The sequence below is a fragment of the Melopsittacus undulatus genome, chromosome 2 (genome assembly GCF_012275295.1).
Source record: "Melopsittacus undulatus isolate bMelUnd1 chromosome 2, bMelUnd1.mat.Z, whole genome shotgun sequence".
Classification (NCBI taxonomy): domain Eukaryota; kingdom Metazoa; phylum Chordata; class Aves; order Psittaciformes; family Psittaculidae; genus Melopsittacus; species Melopsittacus undulatus.
The window spans coordinates 106,402,363-106,424,345 of record NC_047528.1 but is presented as its reverse complement, the minus strand read 5'-3'; the positions used below and the strand labels follow the sequence as shown (position 1 = coordinate 106,424,345).

General features: G+C 42.4%; 1 protein-coding gene across 1 annotated transcript in view; it reads left to right on the top strand.

Annotated features, from left to right (window-relative positions):
• The first annotated feature begins 13,299 nt into the window (after positions 1-13,299).
• CADM2 (cell adhesion molecule 2) overlaps positions 13,300-21,983 on the top strand; it is a 607,168-nt gene continuing 598,484 nt past the window's right edge. The window contains exon 1 of the mRNA XM_005144493.3: positions 13,300-13,394. Coding sequence (XP_005144550.1) covers positions 13,334-13,394 — 61 coding nt within the window. The 5' untranslated portion in view covers positions 13,300-13,333. The remainder of the gene's footprint in view (positions 13,395-21,983) is intronic.

Below are 21,983 nucleotides of genomic sequence, written 5' to 3'. Positions count from 1 at the left end.
GATCATCAAGTTCCAACCCCTCTGCCATGGACAGGGACACCTCACACTAAACCATGTCACCCAAGGCTCTGTCCAACCTGGCCTTGAACACTGCCAGGGATGGATCATTCACAACTTCCCTGGGCAACCCATTCCAGTGCCTCACCACCCTAACAGTAAAGAACTTCTTCCTTAGATCCAATCGAAGCTTCCCCTGTTTAAGTTTTAACCCGTTACTCCTTGTCCTGTCACTACAGTCTCTGATGAAGAGTCCCTCCCCAGCATCCTTCTAGGCCCCCTTCAGATACTCGAAGGCTCCTATGAGGTCACCACGCAGCCTCCTCTTCTCCAGGCTGAACAGCCCCAACTTTCTCAGCCTGGATGAGAGATGGGAGAGAAGTCAGTAAATCCAAATGACAGCTTGATTATGGACAAATTCATACCAAAAGAAGAGCTTAACAATTTCAGAGAAAATTCTGGTTGTTTAAACAGAATTAATTAAAATAGAATTAAAATGCATTAATTAAACATAAATCCACTGTTGCACAGTATTATTCGAAGATCTAAAACTCACTGAAACTTGCAGTATGTTGATAGTGTCCCTTATCAGAATACATTCAAAGTGATCAGTGCAAACACCTTGTCGCACCCCGCCAGGCCGGTGAGGTGTGAATGTTACCTTTAACCACACACTACGCGGTTCGCAAATGAAAGCACAGTCCTTCCACCAGTTGAAAAATGAAACAATTTTATTGTACACCTCCTCAGCAGGAACAAAAGTCTTGGCAGGTTTTTATTCTTATAAAATATCCAAAGTAGAAGAAGAAAAGTAAAGAAGGAAAGAAAACAGAGATACAGGATCACCACCCACCGCATGGATCCAGGGATGTTTTGTCGGTCAGCGAGTAGAGATTCTTTCAGTTGTATCCCTTGTATTCTTTTCAGTCCTGGTAACCAGTAAGCCCACAAGGATCCAAAGTGGAGGACTGTGCATCACACAGCTGCAGGACGTTGCCTCTTTACAGGATCGGGCTCTCCTGGAACCCTCCCGCAGGTGAGGCTCGGTGCAGGGGATGTGCTGAGCCCCAGACCTGGTTCATGCTTTGTCCCGGCTGGCGCCGCCGTGCCTGTGCCGCTGTCTTCGGGCAGGTGATCTTCACGGCCTCAGGGCAGACAGCATCGGGAAGCATCCTCCACCTTGGTGGAGCAGGATCCCTGCTCTGACCCCTGCCGTTTGCCCACAGGAGCTCAGCCCCCCTCAGGTTGTTCTGTCTTCTTGAGTTGTTTTGAGACACACAGAATGGATCTCTTGACAATCATAGATCTCACATATTCTTATTAAATTAGACTGTCTCACTTTACAAAGGAGTGATGGAATACAACGGCCACAGGTTAGAGAGGTTTAAGACATAGCAAACATTTTCCTAAAATCCCTGGAGAAAGACAGACCAAAACATTCCAGAGAGCATATAGCTCTCATAAGGTCAAGCTCAACCCCCTGGAAATTCCTTTGCCTTTCTAATTTTGGTACTGTTCTCAGTGTAAAAGATTAATGGTGTGCTTATATTTAAACTGCTGGATGTGATAACCCATAATCCATAAAAAATTGAGATCAAAAGTTATACTTTGGTAAATGTACTGCAGTGAAGACTGGAAAATTAATGAATGTGCTTAAGTTTGGACAGAAAACTGGACCTTGCAGCTACAGGAAAATATAGTTGCCTAGCAGTTTTTCCAGATTGCTCTAGTGCCTTCACTTGCAGTGACTTTAGGGCCACCTTGAAACAACTAAGATTTTGGTGTTGATCTCGTGCTGTATTATGTTAGTCAGCTATAAAGGAAATTTAAGTCAATAGCTATACTCACTTGTTGGGTATAGAGGAAAGGTCTGTTGTTTAAATTGCCAGCTACCATAAAAACTCTGAAATGAACAGAGGTAGTCATCTGCATGATTATTTTGGCTTCCAAACAAGTTGTATAAGGATTTCTGGTAATGAAATCCCTCTAAATTCTGTGCTTGCACCAATACCTTCTGCAAGTAATAGGCCGTCCATGTCTTTCCACAAACACAATTACAGGTTAGGCTCATTCCTAAGGGAAGATCACTCTTGAAGCTGATTCCACAACATTAGAAATCTACTTCAAGGTGCAGGGTTTGAAATAATGTAGTTGATCAAGAAGCTGTAAAATTTCTTCAGCAGTAGTGGAGCACACTCAACTATACCTGGTCAAGATATGAGAAAAGAACATAACCTTTGATATAAATGAAGAGACAATAAAGGCACAACAGGAAAGGACTGCATCTTCTGTTGAACCATTTAGTAAACTTGGTGCCCATTTAGAATCCATCATCACTTTTGGAAATTTCATATATGAAACAATTAGAAAAAAACAAGAGAACCCCTATTCCACTAGCTTAATTTTCTTTAAATATGTGAGAATGTTATAATGATAATTAGTTCTGATACACTGAAGCATTTTCATGTATCAAGACATGGATATGTAATATGAACATTGGAATAGTACCCATTCTTAGCTTCCATTTTATTCATGTAGCACATGCCTGAACAGAATGCATGAATAATGTTCCATATTTTCCAACTGTAAACATTATTCTGATCTTATAAAATGAGACATAGCTTAATCCAATTAATACAGGAAGAGAAGAAGAATCTCTGTTATAAGAGAAACATTTCAGACAGGTGAAACTCAGAAACACAATTTTAAAAATGACATTTTCTATGTGTCCCTACTTAACACTGTTTCCATACGCAGCCTCTAGCAAGGCTGATTTTCAGTCTAACTCATTTCACTCTTATTGCCTGTCACTTAAAAAATTACTGACAATAAGCTACAACACAGGCCTGATTTATTAGGAAAACCAAAAAAAAACTCAGGAAATAACTTCCACCCATAAGAAGCCAAAATCATGCTTTTTATGTCACTATTTTAAAATGCTGTTAGTACCATCATCTAACAACTGACTTATTAATGGCAACCAAATGCAGTTGCCACACTACAGTTTTGTGATTACCAGAGAACTTAGATTTGCTTTAACAAGTACCTTGAAAACTTCTTTATAGTTTCTTGTACTTCTCTGTCACAAATATTTTCCTTTGTAACTCTTGTATCTGACTGCAAAAGAAACGTTGCTAATGGTTGCTAACCCATTAAACCTCCTGTTATATTCTTTCTATGGGAAAATAAATAATGCACCTCCTAATGGCTGCAGAAACTGCAACATATATTTTCTTTTATCCTTTTTTCCACCTAGCAGTGAGCTGACTTGACTGTCCTGTATCACAATAGCAAATGATATAATGAAACACTTCACTGCATCATTATGTAGAAGACGTTACAAAATACTCCATGTTCACTTCTTTGCTTCTTCATCAAACAGCGTATTAACAGTGCTTGTTATGCTGCAGGTCTAGAGCCAGAATTGCACCTCTGGTAGATTTAATACAAATAAGTTAAGCAGGCTTATAAATGTTTGTATTTCAGAAATTTCTGTGATTCACATATAGTGCAATATGATCACAAATAACAATGTTCTGCCTGAAAACAATTAGAAGTTTTACATTATGTTTAATGTACCAATTACGGTATCTAACATCTCTCACCTACTCTGAAACAAGAAGTACAGTTCAACAGGGACTGGCAAGTTGTATTTTGCATAATTCCATCAGTTTTGCTTTTTTCCAAACATACTTCCACCATTTTTCTTCCAATGATGGGTGGGATCAGCTCCATATTTTGGGCCACAAGCAAGTAGCAATGTGAGCTTTTATTAACATTAGTAATCATAATGCCTGTGTTCATTTGTGATTTATTGTCTTAACACAAGGGATTCACACTCTTCAGGGGAAAAAAGAATCCCTAAGCTTTCATTGACTTCATTTGTGATGACTACACTTCTGAGATACAACAGATTTAAAATGATAGGCAAATATTTCAAAAAAGTAACTAAATCAAAGCTAATAAGCTAATACAAAGAGAAAGAAAAGCAAATAACTGAATTTTAATAAATTACCAAATAGATATGCAGAGCCATATTAACATCACTAAAATTGAAGAATCAAAGACTTAAGAAACGCCAGGATTCAGAATTGCCTATGCAACCTTAATTTGTCCTCGTTCTGCAGATACATTATAATGAAGTATTTAATTAAGATTAATGTCAAAGGTAAGCACTAATTCCAAGTGGCCAATTTTCATTACGCAGCTCTGTGTGTTCCTTGTCCAGTTCACACAGGCTTCAGGATGTCTGCAGTACTTCACATTTCTCCAAATGTGACTGTTTGGTGTGAAGCTGGAAAGTGAGAAAATGAGCATTAATATCAATTCATTACCACTGTAAAAACATTAGGTTTAAGTGACTTACCTAACATCACAGAGGAACTCTGTGGCACAGTGAAACATAATCCAATTCTCAGAGGCATTATTCGATTACTCTAAGAATGTCTTTTCCTCTTCTTTCAGACCTCTGCCATATTGATCACACATTTTCCAATTTTTTTTTTCAGCTAATGAATTAGAGATTCTATCTATCAATGTCTTCCTTCTCCTCAAAACCATGAATCATCCCTAGAGCTATTCCTTGGGCTGAATGAGACCAAGGCGCTGTGATATGTGGAGGAGGGGTTGAATGGGACGACAGATGAACAAGGTGTGGAAGAAGACAGGAGGAAGGTATTGTGTAGTTATAGTTCATCATGTAAAAATACAAAACTAACATAAAGATTGTATAACCAGCAAGTTAATTTCTTTCATTATGAATATTTCCTAACTCTAAGATCCTTACATACTGTGCATGCATCTATTTCCCTAAAATTTATGAAAGTGAAGGAGGGGAAAAAGAATGTTACCACATTGATATCCATACATATCACCAGAAGGCTCAGAGTCTTTAAATCCACCCTACACCTTTTCTTTTGAGCTCATCAGTGGGAGAATTACAGTTCCCTAGAGGTGAGAGTAACCTCAAATATACTTTCTCATGAATCTCTGATATTTACTAAATGCAGGCACGTAAATAAAATGAGATACATTCAGTTTCAGGCCCTATAAAGCAATTTGAGTAGATGTTTCTTCTTTTTGTCTGAAAACCTGAAGTTTTACTTTCCTCATCCTGTCTCATCCACCATTAGCTACTTTTATCATTCCCCTTTCCTCTGGCTTCTCAGCTCATGCTGTGTCAGTTGTACTACTTAAGACTTGATTTTTTTTTCCATGCTTTATGTCTTTTTATTTTCTGCTGTCATCATTTTTTATTGCCGGACTTTCTTTTCTGGTTCTTCATCACCACACAATTTCCCTTTTTTACCTCATTTCAAGTCATGTCTCATGCTCCCTATCCTGTGGTTCCTTGTTCCAGTTTCTGTGCTGAAGGATTCTCAGTTCCTCCTTAAAGCTCTACTCTGTTTTCAGATTTATCTTACACTTCTTTTTTCCCAAATCACCTTCTGCAGGTCCTAATCTCCTTGCCTGGATGATCACATATTTTGTTCCTCCTGGGGTCTCAACAACACATTTCAATTACTTTGCTTTTCCTTAACACTAACTTTTTTCTGCCCCCAGATTTCAACCTCAGTGTTATGCCAGCCTTCTTCATCCATTCAACATTTTGTTCTATTTTTACCTTCCATCACAGCTGTGCTTTTTCTAGAGCTGGCCTCCCCAGAACATTTGTCTGAATATATTTTTCCTTCCTCCCTTATCTATTTTTCCTCCTTTATTTTGAGCCAGGTGACACCCTTCTCGGTCTGCCTGCTGTCAGCAGATTAAAGACAACACAAACCTCTGAAACAGATGACCTGGATCTATTTCCACTTGTTGGGTATTGTGTTCTCTCAGATCACATCTGCTAGGGAACAGGAGTGGGGCTGCTGACTGAGAATAGGTAAGCCAGGAAAATAGGGATGCCCAACCCCTCAGGACAGAGGCTTCATCAGGCACAGCCCAGTCCGATGGTGCTGAAGCAAGGACAGACACAGAGGATATAGCAAAGTCCAATCATGAGTCCAGACCATAAGGCAGTATCATGGCAATCGTGTAGGTTCAGAATGTGAGGTCAATTCACAAGTCAAGGTTAGGATCCCTGAACACTCAGTAGGTCCATAAGATGAGGCAGGCTAAAATCAAGCCATTGACTGACTCTGGATGAAAGTATTCCATGACCAGACAGGAGTCTAAGCTAGAGACCCGCACTCTTCTAACATGGTTCAGCTTAAATTAAACTTCTGGGCTCACAGGTGTGGGTAGAAACATCAGGTAAGACTGGTTAAGACCATTAATGAGGCTTATTAATGCCCTCAGCATTCTGACTGAATGTCTGGACAAAAACTGGAATACATAATTTTTTATATTCCCTGGTTTCTTGTTAAAGAGATTTTTGGTGTGCATGCCATGATGCAATTAAGTAGGTCTTCAGTAAGGACAATTGTGGCATCAGAACTGTCTGGACATAAGCTAATCAAAGTCTATGCTTTCTGCTCCTAATTGTGGTATCTAACATTATGTCACCTGACAAAACTGCAATCTCATCTCATTGCTAGAAAAAGCAATAGTAATTCAGTCTGTCTGGATGGCTGCATTTCACTGTTACATAGTCTAACTCTTAGAAGAATGTTGAGTAGAGACAGAATATGTACAAATTTTAAAGCCTACGACCTATTAGGTCAGTTGTGTTGGGCTGATGTTCATAGAGACAACGAAAGAAATACTCTTGACAGAAAGGTCCTATCAAGTTTTGAAACCCTTTTCTTTTAAGCATGGATGTGCTAGGAGTCTTTAGTATGGGCAGAATGATGTATTTGTTCAATACTTTGAGTCTTACTATGGATCAGCTAAAATAATTTGACTCGTATTTGATAATATTTTCAACCCAGGATGAACTAATGTGAAAACCTGAGTCTGAAAAAAAAGCCAAATGTTGAACCTAAATGTTTAGAGCCCTCTTTTAAATTACCAGAACCTGTGAAAAAAATTGTTGTAAATGTACTGGAGTCAGTAATCAAAGTTGCTCTTATGAAAGCAAAATTGATGACATTACGGACTACAAAATGAACAACTTCCTCTTTACTGAGTTTTTGGATATTTCTTTGCCACCTCAGTTGGATGCAAGAGAGGTTTTTTTCAACACATCACATAATCTGTGCATAAGTAAGAAAACACAAAGCAATTAAAAATTACAAATCGTCGGAAATAACAAAACAACAGATAACTGTATAAATATCTATTTCAAAGACACTAGCTAGGATGTATTCTAAACTATATGTAAACATGTTCACCCAAGTATACTTAAAATTTAATTAATTCCATGCAGCAATATCTTTTCATCAGAAACTGTAATATACACTATATGTACTGAAATCATAGGTAAATAAAAGTATAAGAGATGTTAAAGTTACACAGTTCTGAAATTTTTTGGTTTGAGATAAGTAACTTGAATTTCTTCAAGTAGTTGCTACTTCATTGATAGTTAGAATAGATAGGAAAGCACACATTTTTGCTAATTATCAAAGACTTGGGGGCAGGAGGAGGACCTAACTAGCATGTATGGAGAATAATGTTACCAGCACTGTTTTTTCTGTGTCTTCACTCCATAGATGATATGGATGAGAGGCTGGTAATGAGTAAGAGAATTCTGCTTCCACTTGCTATTGCTAATTCTCTTCTGCAATTATTTTCACCATCTCAAAGTGCACATTAGGTACTTTTCGGTAAGGATGGTTTGACCTTGGTTCACTTTGCATTGGCATTGCACTGACAGTGTTGTTTTATACACTTTTTTGTCCTCCAAAAGCCAGTGAAATATCTCAGAGTTATAATTGCTTTATAAATGGGACTTCATCCCACACATATTTTATATGTAGTAATTGCAGCATGCAATTCCTTTTACTTGGTTCATCTTACTAACTAGCACAGAACAGAATTTCACTGAATTCATAATATTGCTCTGGAACCGATACATACTGTATATTTACACACCAATATGCTTTATGGAAATGAACACATTTCTTCTCAAGAGCATATTTTCAAACTTCAATTGCTCTTTACTGAAGCCAGTTTTTTTCAAACAAAAAAAAAGTGCAATGTGTTTCATGTCTATATATTTTTATTCACGCCAATATATTTTCACAGTTGGATAGATTTAACTAAATTAGTAGTTACAGTATTTGTTCAAACCAGTGCATTTTTGCTGGCATCTGGTAAGTAAACGTTACCCAATTTTCCTTTTTTTTTTAGGAATCAGCTTCAAGCAAACCCACATCATTTAAAACAACAGCAACTCACCTCCACCACAAGAAATTTCTCACCCAAACCGAACCTCACCTTTTCTCTTCTAGTTGTTGAAGAGTGGCAAAGGACTAATGGAAAATGCATGGACATGGACTTCAGGCAAAGCGTGTCTGACCCTTTGATTTCCATGAAGGCCTGTAACAGTGTACTGGCAGGGAAATGCACTGCCTGTGATGGTATGTGCTGTCTTATGGAGAGGGACCCTCAACCCATGGGAACTCATGCTGCTGCTATCAGGCAGGAGGGGATGAAGGCTTTGTTACTGCAAGGATGGCTGTCATCCAACCAGATATTTCTTCAGTGTTAGGTGGCAGCTGCATGGGGGCTTTTGTCACAAGATTTTTGTATTGACCTATGTAAATAAGTCTCACTTTCCATCTTACTATTTTAGATATGATAGTGAGTGTTTAGTGGTATTGCAGCTTGGGATAGAATCTGTCTCTAACATCTGTCACTACCAGCTTGCCTTCTCCATACCTTATTTCCCATTGGGCTTTTTTGTTGTTGTTGGAGCTCTGTAATAATATTTTGACTACTTCACTACCTTCTAGATTATACAACATGCACTTAAAAATGTGTATTATAGAACACAAGTGTTTCTAGAGCTACGTTTCACAGCTTTTAATACTGGGAGTTTATATCTCCTTAAATTCCTTCTACACCTCCCACTCTTTGGTAAATTCAACAGAACCACAATGTTTTGCCAAGTCAATAAGCCTTCCTCAGGTATCATTCCAACACCCTGACCACTGACTACTGGTGCTATCAAGGAGCATAATTAAAACAATGATTGTCCCTTCAGATTTTGTTTGTGTTTCAAGGCAAAGCCTAGAGGTAGACTGACCCAATACAATGCAGATGTCTCCTTCTAGAGGAGGTGGAGTAGAGCTTTTCAGAGAGAAGCCCAAAGTCTTGTTGATCAGGAGAAAAAACAAGTGCAAGCAGAGCATGTGGTAGACAAGGACATTAGGTGGTTGGTGATCTGAGGTGTCTTGTCAGGGCTACACCTGTGAAATCTATGCCACTAGAAAAGCATGAACAGGAAATAACTGAGGAAACAACTAAGAAAGCTAGCTCCTTTGCTACATGAAGGGTTTGTTAGCTCTTGAGTTAACAGAAGCACAGAAAAAGTTGTGAGTAGGATAATGTAATATAAGGTCTATGCTTAAAGCACAGGGGAAGCTGGACAATTTCCTATTTACCAGTTCAGAGAGGAAAAACTTGCAGACTCTTTCTGAATCATTCTTGGAGATTAGATTCTTTTGCTTTGTTTAGCATTAGGATTATTTGTAAGCATCACCTTGATGGGTATCTGGGTTATGCAGAGGAACTTTTTTCTGGTTCTGATAAAACATTTACCTACTGCATCTGGGTTTCAGCATTATCTCCTGTTAATATTTTAGGGTTTTACTTTTTGCTCTGTTCTAAGTGTATTTCCTGAAGGGTCCCTGTTGCCATTTGATCTAGAAGTAATGAGGCTTCTGGCCATTCTGTATGTGAGCTTCAGCTCCACAGATCAATTACTCAGTTCTGTCCCATTTATGTTAGTTTTAGATGTGAGCTGCCACTGAGTGTCATAAGGCATCATATTACATTTACATAAGATGTCAAATTAACATAGCTGCATTAATCAGAAGAAATATGACATCATGTCTGGCAGTTCTAATGATATTAATAATCATTTTTTCAGAGATACAGTTGGTCAAATAAGTCAGGGGCTTATGGCAGGGATTTTCTTTTCTTTTTGAAAAACAGACAGAAAAGTCACTTCAGCACATGCAGCATAAAGAACTCCTGATACTCCACTGCAGTTGTTTATTTGCAGGGTTTGAATCCCAGGTTTAATTTTCTAGTGTTTAGGAAAGATTTCCAGTGTCTGAAGAGGAGTAATGTTAACCACACCTCCATGAACCAGTCTTCTACCAACCTGTTGCCGTCTCATTTCAGAACCACCTGAGCCAGAGGAGAATGGTGGGAACTGGCATTTCTGGTTATGCTTCTGACAAAGGGTGTGATATTATTGTGTTCTGGGAAGAAAACATTACCTGGTGTTTCTGAAACATCAACTTTTCCAAACATACCAATGTGGCAAAGACTTGAACCCCTTTGATGTCCAGATAGGTGCTTCATTCCTATGTCTGCTGGGGGACCTCTTTTCACAGTTTCTAATTGCTAAGCTGGGAAGACATTTGTATTTCTCCTGTAATGCTTCCTGGAACAAGACTACAATCAAAAGTATGTTTTGTTGAAAGTACAGAGCTGTCAGTTATCATAATTAATGCAAAAGACTTCAGGGTGGATTACAGTCCTGCTTTAATGAAGGGTTTAAATTAGTTATTCTGTCAGAATTACTTTTCTAATTTCCTCCCCCAACCCCAAAAATGCAAGTTTTGAGCATCTGTTGACATTTTTAATGCTGCTGTAGAAATGATCCATTGTTCCTTTTTCTAAAACTTCTAAAACATTGTGAGAATCATTCCCTGTTCATTACTGATTCACATGCACTGAACCCTAACAAGAGTGGTAGAGCCTTTGCTATTCTGTATTTTTCCACAGCAAAAAAAATCAAGGCACACCAGTATCTACTCATCCACCAGAGACAAACTTCCCAGGCTCCCCTGTCCCAGGGGACATTCCAGTGCAACCTCTTTGGTAGTCGTCAAGTAACATACTAAAGGCCTGAAGATGTACGTCATGTTCATTGGCCACAAACTCATACAAACTACAGCACCTTAAAATGCAACTCTGTGATTTGATTCTGTACCATGCATAGACATCTCTTGGAGATAGGGGGAACTCAGTGTAAATTCCTGATGCAGTCTCAGCTGTTGCTAGGGATAATCATCATTTGCTAACGAACAAAGTGGAAGATATGACTGCAGAATACATAACTTCCCAGATCCCACTCCAGTGCAAGCTCTTTAAGGTGAAGCTGACAACTGTTAGCACATCTTTAATGCTCTGAGATCATTCACCCTCCAGAGAAATGAGCTTTTAAAGAGCTAACCTCTCCTATAGGTAAGAATATTTCATCTTGTTTATCTCAGTAAAGCTCTTTGGTGTTAAAGAAAGGGACATCAATATGGGAATTGAGAGACATACTGTGCAAAACATATTGCAGCCTGTTGGAGAGCAAATCTCAACAGAAAAAGGATGGAACCAGAAGTGGAGAAACACCTGATAATTACAAGCATTTGGGCACAGGGGATCTTGCTTTCTCTGATATAAGGCAACACAATCTGCTCCATAGTTTTTTACAGGCAGACCCAGCAACTTAAAAATAAGGCATTCGGGTTTCACTAAGGCTTTGGCAAAAGGTGGATGCTAAACACCACAAAGGCAAATATGCAGAAGTAGCCTGCCATCTTGGATTGCCTACCTTACCTTTTATACCACAGGCAACCCAGGACTATTAGCTGAATGCTACAAACTCTCACGAAGAAAGCCTTCACTTAAAACAACTTTCTCCAAGCCACTGAGAGGTCGGGCAACACCGTGAAAAGTTCCTTTACTGACATTGCCTTGGTACCTCACTGGTCTACTCGCTGCTGTGAAGGCTAACTCAGCCGATACCTGCGACTCAGCCAAGCTTTTTGCTGCTTTCAGGAAGACGCGAGGAAAAGCAGAGGTAGGAGAAGGGTCTCTGCGCCTCCCGTGCAAGGCAGGGAGCAAAGCGGCTGGGTCCTTCCCGCAGCCTGTGGCACCGGCTCCGTTTTTCCCTGCCGGAGTTACGGACAAGCTGGCCGGTGGCGGCCCGCAGCCGGTGGCAGCCCGAGCAACCCCATAACCCAAGCCAGCCGCCGGAACGCCGGATTCGCGCCGACGCCCCAGATCCACGGTCCCGCCTGCATGCGGGCTCCGAGACCAGCTCCCTCCCGTGCCGCCAGGATGGCGACCGCTTGCCCGCGCTCCCCTCCCTCCCGGACGCTGTCCGCGGCGGGCCCCGCCTGGCCTGGCCTCGCTGCGCAGGGAGGCGGCTCAGCGCTCCTCCGCCGCCGGGACTCTCCAGCAGCGCTACGGTGTTAACGCTGAGGGACACTGCCGCTCCCTCCTCCCTCGGGCGGGGAGCACCTCCCCGCAGCCCTGGTGCGGGAGCGGGCAGCGCCACTCTCCCTGGGCCTGCTGCCTCCTTCCCGCAGGCACGCTGCCTCTGCGGGCCAGAGCCGTGCCGCCGGCAGCCACTTCAGTACCGAGTCTGGACAGCGCCCCGCCGCTCGGCCACGCCCCCTGTCCCGTCTCTCACCGCCTATTGGCTGGAGAGCCTCTGTGTCTCCTGGCGATTGGTCCCCGCCTCTGTCACTCAGGGTCCGGCAGCGAGCTCGCGGGTAAAGGCACTGCGGCACGCCCGTTTGTTTTGTAACCTGGCGCCTCGAGCCTCCTCCGTCACCGCCCCATTGGCTGTCCAGCCACGCCCGGGCACCTCCTATTGGACAGCCGCCGGTGCCCGTCAAGCACCCACCTGAGTGGCGGGCCGTGCCGGTGGGGGCGTGGCCAAGGCGGTGTCAGGGGCGTGGCCTCGGCTCAGGGAGGGCCGGGGTGTGGCGCCGGGGGCGGGGCTAGGGGCGGGGCTTCGGGCATAAAGGGGCGGGGCTAGGGCAGGGTAGCCTCGCAAGCGGTGATTGCCCTTGTGTCTCCAGCCGGGAAGCGGCGCGGAGCGGAGTAGCTTGTCCGCGGCACCGCAGCTCCCTGCACCGCGACGGGACGGGCAAACGGGCGCGCCGGCAGCGGCGAGGGCAGCCAGCGGGGGCACCCACCCGGCACCGCTCGGCGGGGGGAACCTGAACCTGCCTCGCAGCTCCGGAGCCAGCTGGGAGAGCTGCTTTCCCCCCCCCTCCTTGTCCTCCTCCTCCCTCCCCAATCCACCCCCGCGACCCTGGTCCTCCTCCTCCTCCTCCTCACCCCACTGGATACAGCGAGGGAGACACTGCGGCGGAGGAGGCGGCGGCGGCGGCGGCTCCTGCGGGGGGAAGGAAGCGCCCGGAGAGCGGAGCGGCGAGAGGCTGCGGATCTGCGTGCCTGGCGCCCACCCAGCCCGAGGGGAGCCCCCAGGATGCGGCTGAAGCCCGGAGCGCTCCTGCGCTTCTACAGCCTCTGCGGGATCCTCGTACAAGGTACCGCCTCCTCCCCACCCCTGCCCCGCGCGGGGAGGGAGGGAGAGAAAGGGGGAGGGAGGGACCCCGGGGGGTATCGCCGCGGCCCGGGGCATCCCAGCCCCCCCGCCCATCCTCCTCCCCGCCGCCCCGCTCCTGACCCGCTTCCTCCCCACCGCCCTCCCCTCCCCGGGCGCCCCCAGTCTCTCTCCCGGGTAGCGCTATCCAGCGCGGACGCGCCGCACGGCTGTTAACCCTTCCTGCCTTTCCTTGGCCGGCTTCTTCCTGCCCCCTCCGTCCTCCCTGCCTGCCACCGGTCGCTCGCCATCCCCTGCAGCCACCCTTTCAACTCCCCGTCACCTCCCTGCTCGCCCGCCGCAAGCGTGCACCCGAAAGTGCGAGTACGGCCGCAGAAGCAGCAGCACCGGGTGCGCTGCAACAGCATCCCAGGGAAACGTGCGGGCTCCAGCCGTGTCTCCCCGGCGGCGGAGGGGGGGTTGGGGGGGCCCGTGTTTTGCTTGCGCCGCCGCCGGGAATGCGCCTCTGTATGTACGGTATGGAATGTGTACGTAGGGTAATCGGATGAGCCGGGGGCTCGCAAGCGGATCCCTTCAGCATCCTGCTCCGGGCGGCTCATCCTGCGGCTAGTTTCCAGACTGAATGTATTTCCCCCTCCCTCCTCCCCACCGCCGGGCCGTCGCTCTCCCTAATTAACGTTATCCGTACAAGTCAAACGTGGCGGCGACCGCAGCGGAGGGAAACCTGCCGCCCGCTGCTGGGGTGCCGCTGGACCGCCGCGGCTGCCTGCGGGGGTTCCCTCGGAGCTCTGCCGCTTGGGGGGGAGCCGAGCCGACGGCCGAGCCCGCTGCACCGCGCTGCTGCCCGGAGTTTGCCGCCCCTGCGGCGGTGGGATGGCGGCGGCAGGGCTTCGGGGTGGCTATGGGGGTGTCGGGGGGATAGGCGGGTGGTGCCTCTGCTTCCCTCGCTCGGCGTGCGAGTTAGGGAGAAGCGAAGAGACGATTAAACTAAGTGGCCATGTAAGATTAATGCTTTTCTATTTCTCCCCCCTCTTGCCTCGGCCGTGCCATTCCCCGTCAAGTTTAATATATCTCGCGTTTCCATCGGCTCCGTCATGTGTCGGGCGGTCTCCGGAGGGAGCAGCGGCTGCCAGCCCATAGCGGGAGCAAAGGCAGCCGCCGTGGGGCCCGACACACACGACGAGCCTCTGGCGTCCCGAGGAAGTTACCGGTCGAGGAGGGGTGAAAGGGGGAGGGCGAGCGCTTTCGGCAACGGCAGCAGCAGACAGTTCCATCGCCCGAGACTATTTGTATTCTTTGCCGATGTTTGAGTTGCCCTGTACGTCACTGCACAAGGAGCTGCTGTGTTGGTGCTATACAAGATTATTTATTGGGGCATGTGCGGCGGGCTGCACCTGGGGGTTGGCTTCTCTCTGCCTTTTGCATTCCCTGTGAATTGTCGATTCATTGCCCTGCGAAGGAAGAGGGGGGTGGTGGTGGGAAGCGTCTGGACTGACTTTCTGTCACCAATAAAATCGGGGCTGTTGCTGGAGGAGGAGGATTTGATCTTCCCTAAGATGCAATCAGCTGCATTCAGCACATCGCAGTTGGGAGAGTAAACCAGTGATTAAAAACAGTGATGCCTTTCACAGCAGTTCAGGGAGTGTGCCAGGCAAAATGTAACTCCGTGAACTGCATCAGGTAAAAAACATGTTGCTAGGAAAGGGGTGCAATACAAATCCGACTGTGGCTATGTGAAAATAACCAGATTGGGCCTGTCCTGGCAGATGGGGAAAGGCGATGCTTAACATGTTACCCAGCTTGCCCTCCGTGTCTGTAAAGCATCTCTCCCTTTTTGGTTTCCCACAGAATTATTTTTTCAGCTCCTGATTAAGATTTCAGTCGGAAACCTTCAGGCTCCTGTGTACTGCACTTCAGCAGTGCTGCTTCAGGAGGCCCCTTTTGCTGAGCACTGTTGGGGGGGGGGGAGAAAGGGGGAGGAGATACAAAGAACCTGTAGCCTTCAGACAGGAGTGAGAGGAAGTAAGTTCTACCATCCTGTTCTCTTAAGGTAAAAGAGATTGGAGAAGATGACGAGTAAATGTGTGCTAGGAGAAGACTTCCCTGAACAGCGACCACAGCTAACAGAATATCACTTTTTTTTTGGTCCCCCTTATAGTCCTATTGCACAAATGTTGTTTCTGCAGTTTCTGCCATTTATTTTGGCACAACTAGCAGACACAGTTACCATATCGGGCACATTTCTTGTTGGCAGCTTTATACCTGCGTTTAAAAGTGGGTTTTTTTTCCCCTGTTGGTTTGCTTTGCTTCCCCTAATGGTGTGGTGAAGTGGCTCGATGGATTTGTTAAGGTTTCTCTGATTTTCTGTTTGTGGGCCATAGGACATGCAGGTTTTCTGTCAGCTCTGTATGTGAATAAGATCTTTGTTCTGAGGGTTTGAAGCATTTCTGGGTTGTAACTATGGATGGTTCCTGTTAGTGAAACTGAAGCTAATTAAGTTTAAAGCCAAGGTGACAAAAAGTCAAGCTGACATGTGGCCTGGATGGAAGTGTTCCTTTCTGGCATGATCTGTGGAGAGGCTTGCTAAAGGAATCTGTCCTGAGTATTGATGAAGTATCAGCTGAGGCAAGAGGGCATAGAATAATGCTTCTCAGCTTGTGCATGGAATAGCATTAACAGCAAGCAGCCCTTTCGGAAACGAGGCAAGCAAGGAGTAAAAGAATCCAGTGTCAACTGCTTGCTGTGAAAGGGAAGCGATGGAGGTGGAAGAGGGAATAATAACATGTTGAGCTGAGAAGCGGTTTGTCAGCTGAGTTCGGATATGATATCAGTCTGCTCTGCCCTCTCCAGTGTTTGCTGTAAAAATAGTAGGATCTCTGGCTGCTGTTGTCTTAGCTTGTGCACTGTAATGATTTGGGAGTACTTAAATGATGTCCCGAGGGGTTAAACTGTTAGATATGTTTACAGTCAGCTGTAATTTTTTTTTGTTTCATTTTGATTCTTTCTGTTACTTGAGTTTAGCTTTTGTTAAAGAAAATTTACCAGTTGGGGGACAGCATATCTTTAGAATAACTGGACTACAGCACCTGAGCTGTTTTGTGCAATCTGAAAAGTAAGATCTTTACAATGAAGAGTCATCCTGTGGGAAACTCTAAAAACAGTTTTGTTGGATTGATAGTATAGAGATATGGGTTAAGATTATCTTGGAATTGTAGCTGCTGTAGCCCCCTGCTGTGTGATAATGCAAATGGCATCTAATGCCTTAATGTGCTCTGCTCCTGAGAAGACACTGGATAGTGCTGTATGTGGTAGCAAATGAACTACTTTCAGTTCTCTGCCAACGCCAGGCAAATCTTCTCAACATGGTTTCTTCAGATGCTTTGAATGCTTGCAACCTGTCTACTAATGAAAATAATGTAGGGACACTTTAATTTGTCTGAAATGGTGATCACTGATGCAGAAAATCAATGAAGACAAATAATTGCTTATGGCTGAGACCTTTTTTTTTTTTTTCTTATACATAAGCCAAGATCTATTACAAGCAGAATTAACAAAAAAAAAAAAAAACAAACAACAAAACCCAAAGCACCATAATGAAATTAATGAGCAAATAATGCAAATGGCTACTTCTCAGATCATCTGAGTTGACTTCAGATGAAGCTGTTGTACTTTACTCAACTTGTGTACCTAGATTTTGTTTTGAATATTCAGTAGGACTTCTGGTAGCAAGATCTTGGCAACCTGATGCTAAAAGCATAGGGATTGTCTTGACAGCTAAGGTTTGTCACACTAATATGGTATACAGAAAGTCAAAAGCATGTTGTTGTAATTCTCTAAATTCTTGGAGGGTATAGATGATTACAGATTAGAAGACAGTAGTTTTGATGTGATCTTTATTTTGTATCTTGTATGTATAAATTGAAACATTAAATGTATCAGTCTGCTTGGTGGTGGCTGTCTTTATATGACTTCTACTAATTTAACTAAGGCTTGGTAGGCTTATTTTGCTGCTTAGACATCAAGTTAGTTCATACTTTATGAATTTTTTTGCTTTCTTTCTTAATGTCATTTTATTGATAGTCATCATGCAGCAGTTAATGTTCAGTTTTAGAATATGAGGTAAATAAACAACACAAATTCCAGTTGATGATGTCATGCAGCTTTCCTAAGGAATACCTGAATAGAGATTGCTCACTCTTACAATCTTTATCACTTCATTAAGTTTCTGTCAGCAATTCACCAATAAATGGTTTTGAAGCTTCACACTGAAGAAGTAACTCCATGGAAATGTTGATCAACAGAAGCACCTCCATTGAAACAAATGTTTCTTGTGTACTTTCTTGTTAGTTCTTGTTTTGTTTTATTTTAAACTTGTTTCAGGAATGTAAACCAGTGAATATCTCTCTGCTTTGAAATGTACTTGTTAGTTGCAACTCCATTATAATGTAAAATAAATGTCTGTAAGGCATAGCTTTTTATTGTAGAAACTTTAGTTCTCATAATTATCTTTCCTATTATTCTGGCCTGATCCTGCAACTGACCAAGTGTGTTGGATGTGATTCATTGAATCATAGTATAGTTAGGGTTGGAAAGGACCTTAAGGTCATCTAGTGCCAATGATTAAGGGTATTATTTTAATATTGCTATGTAAAAGTCAAGACTGGATCGTGAGTGGAGTTTTTTTTTCTTCTTAATCACAAATGGTGATTAAGTAACTGATAACTATGTGGTTAAAACATGGACATCAGGTAGCTGCCAAGAGAACAGCAGTATAACCAGAGCATGGTTGACTGTGTTAGCACAATGATTCCTCCTCATCTAATATTTAAAAAGTAGAAATGGAAGGTGCTGTCTTTGTCTTAATGCCTTCTCCAGGAGAAAGGAATACTTCAATTTTGTTTTAAAACATGAATCTAATGGCAAGGTAATTCTCCTAGACACTCTCAGAACAATGGAGAGTCTTCTCTGGAGAGAATGCCACTGATAGAGGTTTTGCAATACACATTCCAAAACAAATGTAGAATGATAAAATGATTAGACAGTTTATGATTTTCCTTTAGGATTGCATCAATATTAAATATGATCTTAATGAGTATATTCCTTATTCCCGAGTTTTTAGTGTTTTTAGATGTGTTTGAAAGGAAGAAAGCCAAATGTCAAATTCCAGTGCTAAGGAGTAAATTGTAAAATCATTATTTTGTTCAAGAATCTGCCCTTGAGCAACTTAACCTTCTACACAGGTAAAGCATTTTGCAAAGAATTGAGTATTTTCAGAAATAAATGGGGGTATCTTTGCAAGGGTTCTTAATGTGTTGGTGGGTTTTTTGGTTTTGTTTTTTTTTATTAACCTATTTCAGCATCTTTTCCCTTCATTTTAAAAATGCAAAAGACAGTCTGAATGTTTATAATTCCTCTTATGTTAATGCTCAGTAAGCTCAGAATGGGTGCTTTAAATGTCAATACATAGCGTGCTATCATAATAGGATTTTAAGGGGGGAGAGGAAGAAACAGAGAACATTTATTTCAATAACAAAGCAGAGTGCTCACACTGGAGGCTGTGTATTGCATTTTCCCAGTACTCTCTTTAATACTAATGTCTTAGACGTATGACTTTTAACATGGAGATCTTAAAATGGGCAGAAAAGATTTAGTGAATAATGTAGGTAGTTATTCTTGTTGTAGATGGCTGGAGGACTCCGTTTCTTCTTTTAACAGTGTCTGCCTACTTGTCCTTTACCTAACATCTGCAAATGTGAAGAATAAAATCATAATGTCCTTTGCTGTCCTTTTATTTGCAAAGCAGAGATCTTGGTGTCCGTTAGCCTTACTCAGGAGTGTTTGGTGTCTGCTAAGCTTGAGATTTTTGAGGGAAAGACCCTTTCTTCCTAACCACGAGTTGAGTTGTATTTACTGCTTCCTAGTTCAATCAAATGGTTTTTGGGGCAGTGTGACAGCTTTTATAGCTGTCACATTGTAAGTAGCAGCAAATCACTTTTAAAATAGCTTTATACTACTGTAAATTCTTAAATTTATTCTTCATACAATCTTTTAATACTTAATTTAGGGTTCTCCTTTTCTTACATAGCTGTTAAAGAGTATTAACTGTTCATAGGCAGCTGCTCTTCTCTTTCAGAAAAATTAGTGTATAGTCAGTATTTTTCAATTTGAATCCCTAAAGCTCTTAGAGCTGAAGGTTTCTCTGTGTAAGTTTTGGACACGTAAAGAGATACTATTCAACTCCTCTCCAGCTTGTTCCATGTTCTGTGAATGCAGTAGGGAAGCTTTAGGTTATTTGTGAAACAGTGCATATGTCATATGCAGTATAATGATAGTCTGCATAGCTTTGATAGTCCCTCTATCATCATCTTTCTATAAACAGTTTGACTAACCTGTCATCCTCTTTGTTGGATGGGAAGGATAGTGTGAGAGATTACCCTTAGGTTAGAGATGAAAAAATTCTGTTTATATTTTAAGTTGCTTATATACCACAATACTAATCAAACAATATTCTAGTCATGGTAATTCAGTTGCCAAATCTTAGCTACAATAACTTGAACATGCTGTCATATGCAAAAATAATTTGTGACCCCCCCCCCCCCTATCATAATAGTTACACTTTTCTGGAACTTAACCCTTGGGATTCTGTGATTCTGTGATTATCAGTATATAATGCATTGTATTATTATGACTTTGGGCAGATGCTGAATAGGCTGGTGCAGCTGTACTGACCCATCTTAGTGTTAAAACTGGCTTTTCAAGTTCAGCACAGGAAACTCCACAACTGTGACTGACTGACAGCTCTGAAGAGAATAAGGCCAAATTCACAGTAGCAGTTGTAGTAGGCACTCTGGTATTTTCCATTTGCTCCAATATTTATCCTAAACTGACCTACATTGCTGGATTAACAGTGTAACTTGACCTGCTTTTATTCCTACTATGTTAAAAGGCAGGGAGGCTGTTCTGGTTAGTCCCCACCGAGGGGAAAAGCTGTACTAGTTGAAGCAGAAGCAATCAAATTTCTTTTAATGGAAAGATGGTACAAAGCATGTTATAGTGTCAAGCTCATTTAATATTTATCATTTTCAAAGGCTTTTTCCCTTCTTTGTATTAGTATGTTTTTTATATTTGAAGTTTAAATCTTGACATGCTAATTGATGCTTCGTTGTGATACATTGATGGATGTAAATTGCAAAACAGTAAAGTCTCCATTAGTTTGCACAGTTTATATAGAGAAAGTTAGATTTTGACATCTGAAAACACTCACATTCCAAGTTACTAAGTAAAAGAAGCTTTTTTATTAATCTTCAAGTATATTAAAATATTGAACTGCAGCTATTTGCAAATGGGAAAATAAATGCAGTGACTAGACACATTACTCCCTAACCTGATTAGTAATCAAGGATTAACAGAGCATCTCAAATCCATGAGAGGTCATGAAATAACATGCTGTAATATTTTCTTTAGGTGAATTCATTCATCTAATAGTGAAAATGAGAGAACTTTTCTGTATGTTTGGAGAAAGCTTTAAGATAACATTGCAAGTTTTTAATGAGTTTAAGTGATATGTGAAATACTGTGTTCATCAGAGTAAGCATGGCATTGCAGTTTCTTCTTGCCTTTACCTTTTTTTAACTTTTCTATTCCACTTGGAGGTTTCTAATAGTGTTGTTGCTATCTCAGAGCTTGTATAGAGTGGTCCTGTAATACTACAAAAATACAGGTGAGATTTTGACTAATAAGGAGGAAGCTATAAGTACTGTCTTGCTTAATGATCATTTGGTTAATGTAAAATATCTATACAGTTGAAAGGAAGTCCCTTCAACTTTAAATTAAAATAAATTGTTGCAAAATTAAAAATACCTAAGATGGATGAAGTTTTCAGAACTTAAATACCAAGTCTGAAAATTACCAGGACATTACATAATAAAAGTGTCTTATTTTTTGGTATAAAACCAAATTAGCAGTGAACTGGCCTTATATGCTGTGCTTTCTCTAAAGGCTGGAGTCCTAAATCTAACATGTTACAATCTTAGGATGACTATTGCTTATATAAACATAATCAAGATGAATAGAAGTAGTGTGTAACTAAGTTAAGTATGGGCTAGCACCATGACCATTTGCTTGGCTGCTTCATACCATTGTCCTTACCTTACTTGGATTTTTTTGTCAAGTGTTTGGTATATCTCTCCTCACTAAATGTGGTTTGTGGGTTACAAGCTGCTGGTTAATGCTTTGGTTTGGTATGTAAAATGCATGACATTCTTGCGGTGAATAATTCCCCTTAAAAAATGGTCCAGAGCTGACATAATCTCCCTGCAGGCATAGTCTGCCTAGGATACCTGTCAAGAAAACCAAACTTGGTTGCTTCTGTTTGCAGCTGCAAGACCTGAAGTAGGGAAACAGCTCTACTTTGTATGCATGAAGGGGTTTCTCTTCTTAAGGTTGTGAGGATAAGGGCCTGAAATTTGGATCCTGTATAATCTGTTTACATTAATGTGTCAACTCTACAACAATTGAGTTGTGCTGCACCAACACCTAAGTGGCCTTCATTTGTGATAGGTAGGGAGGTAGA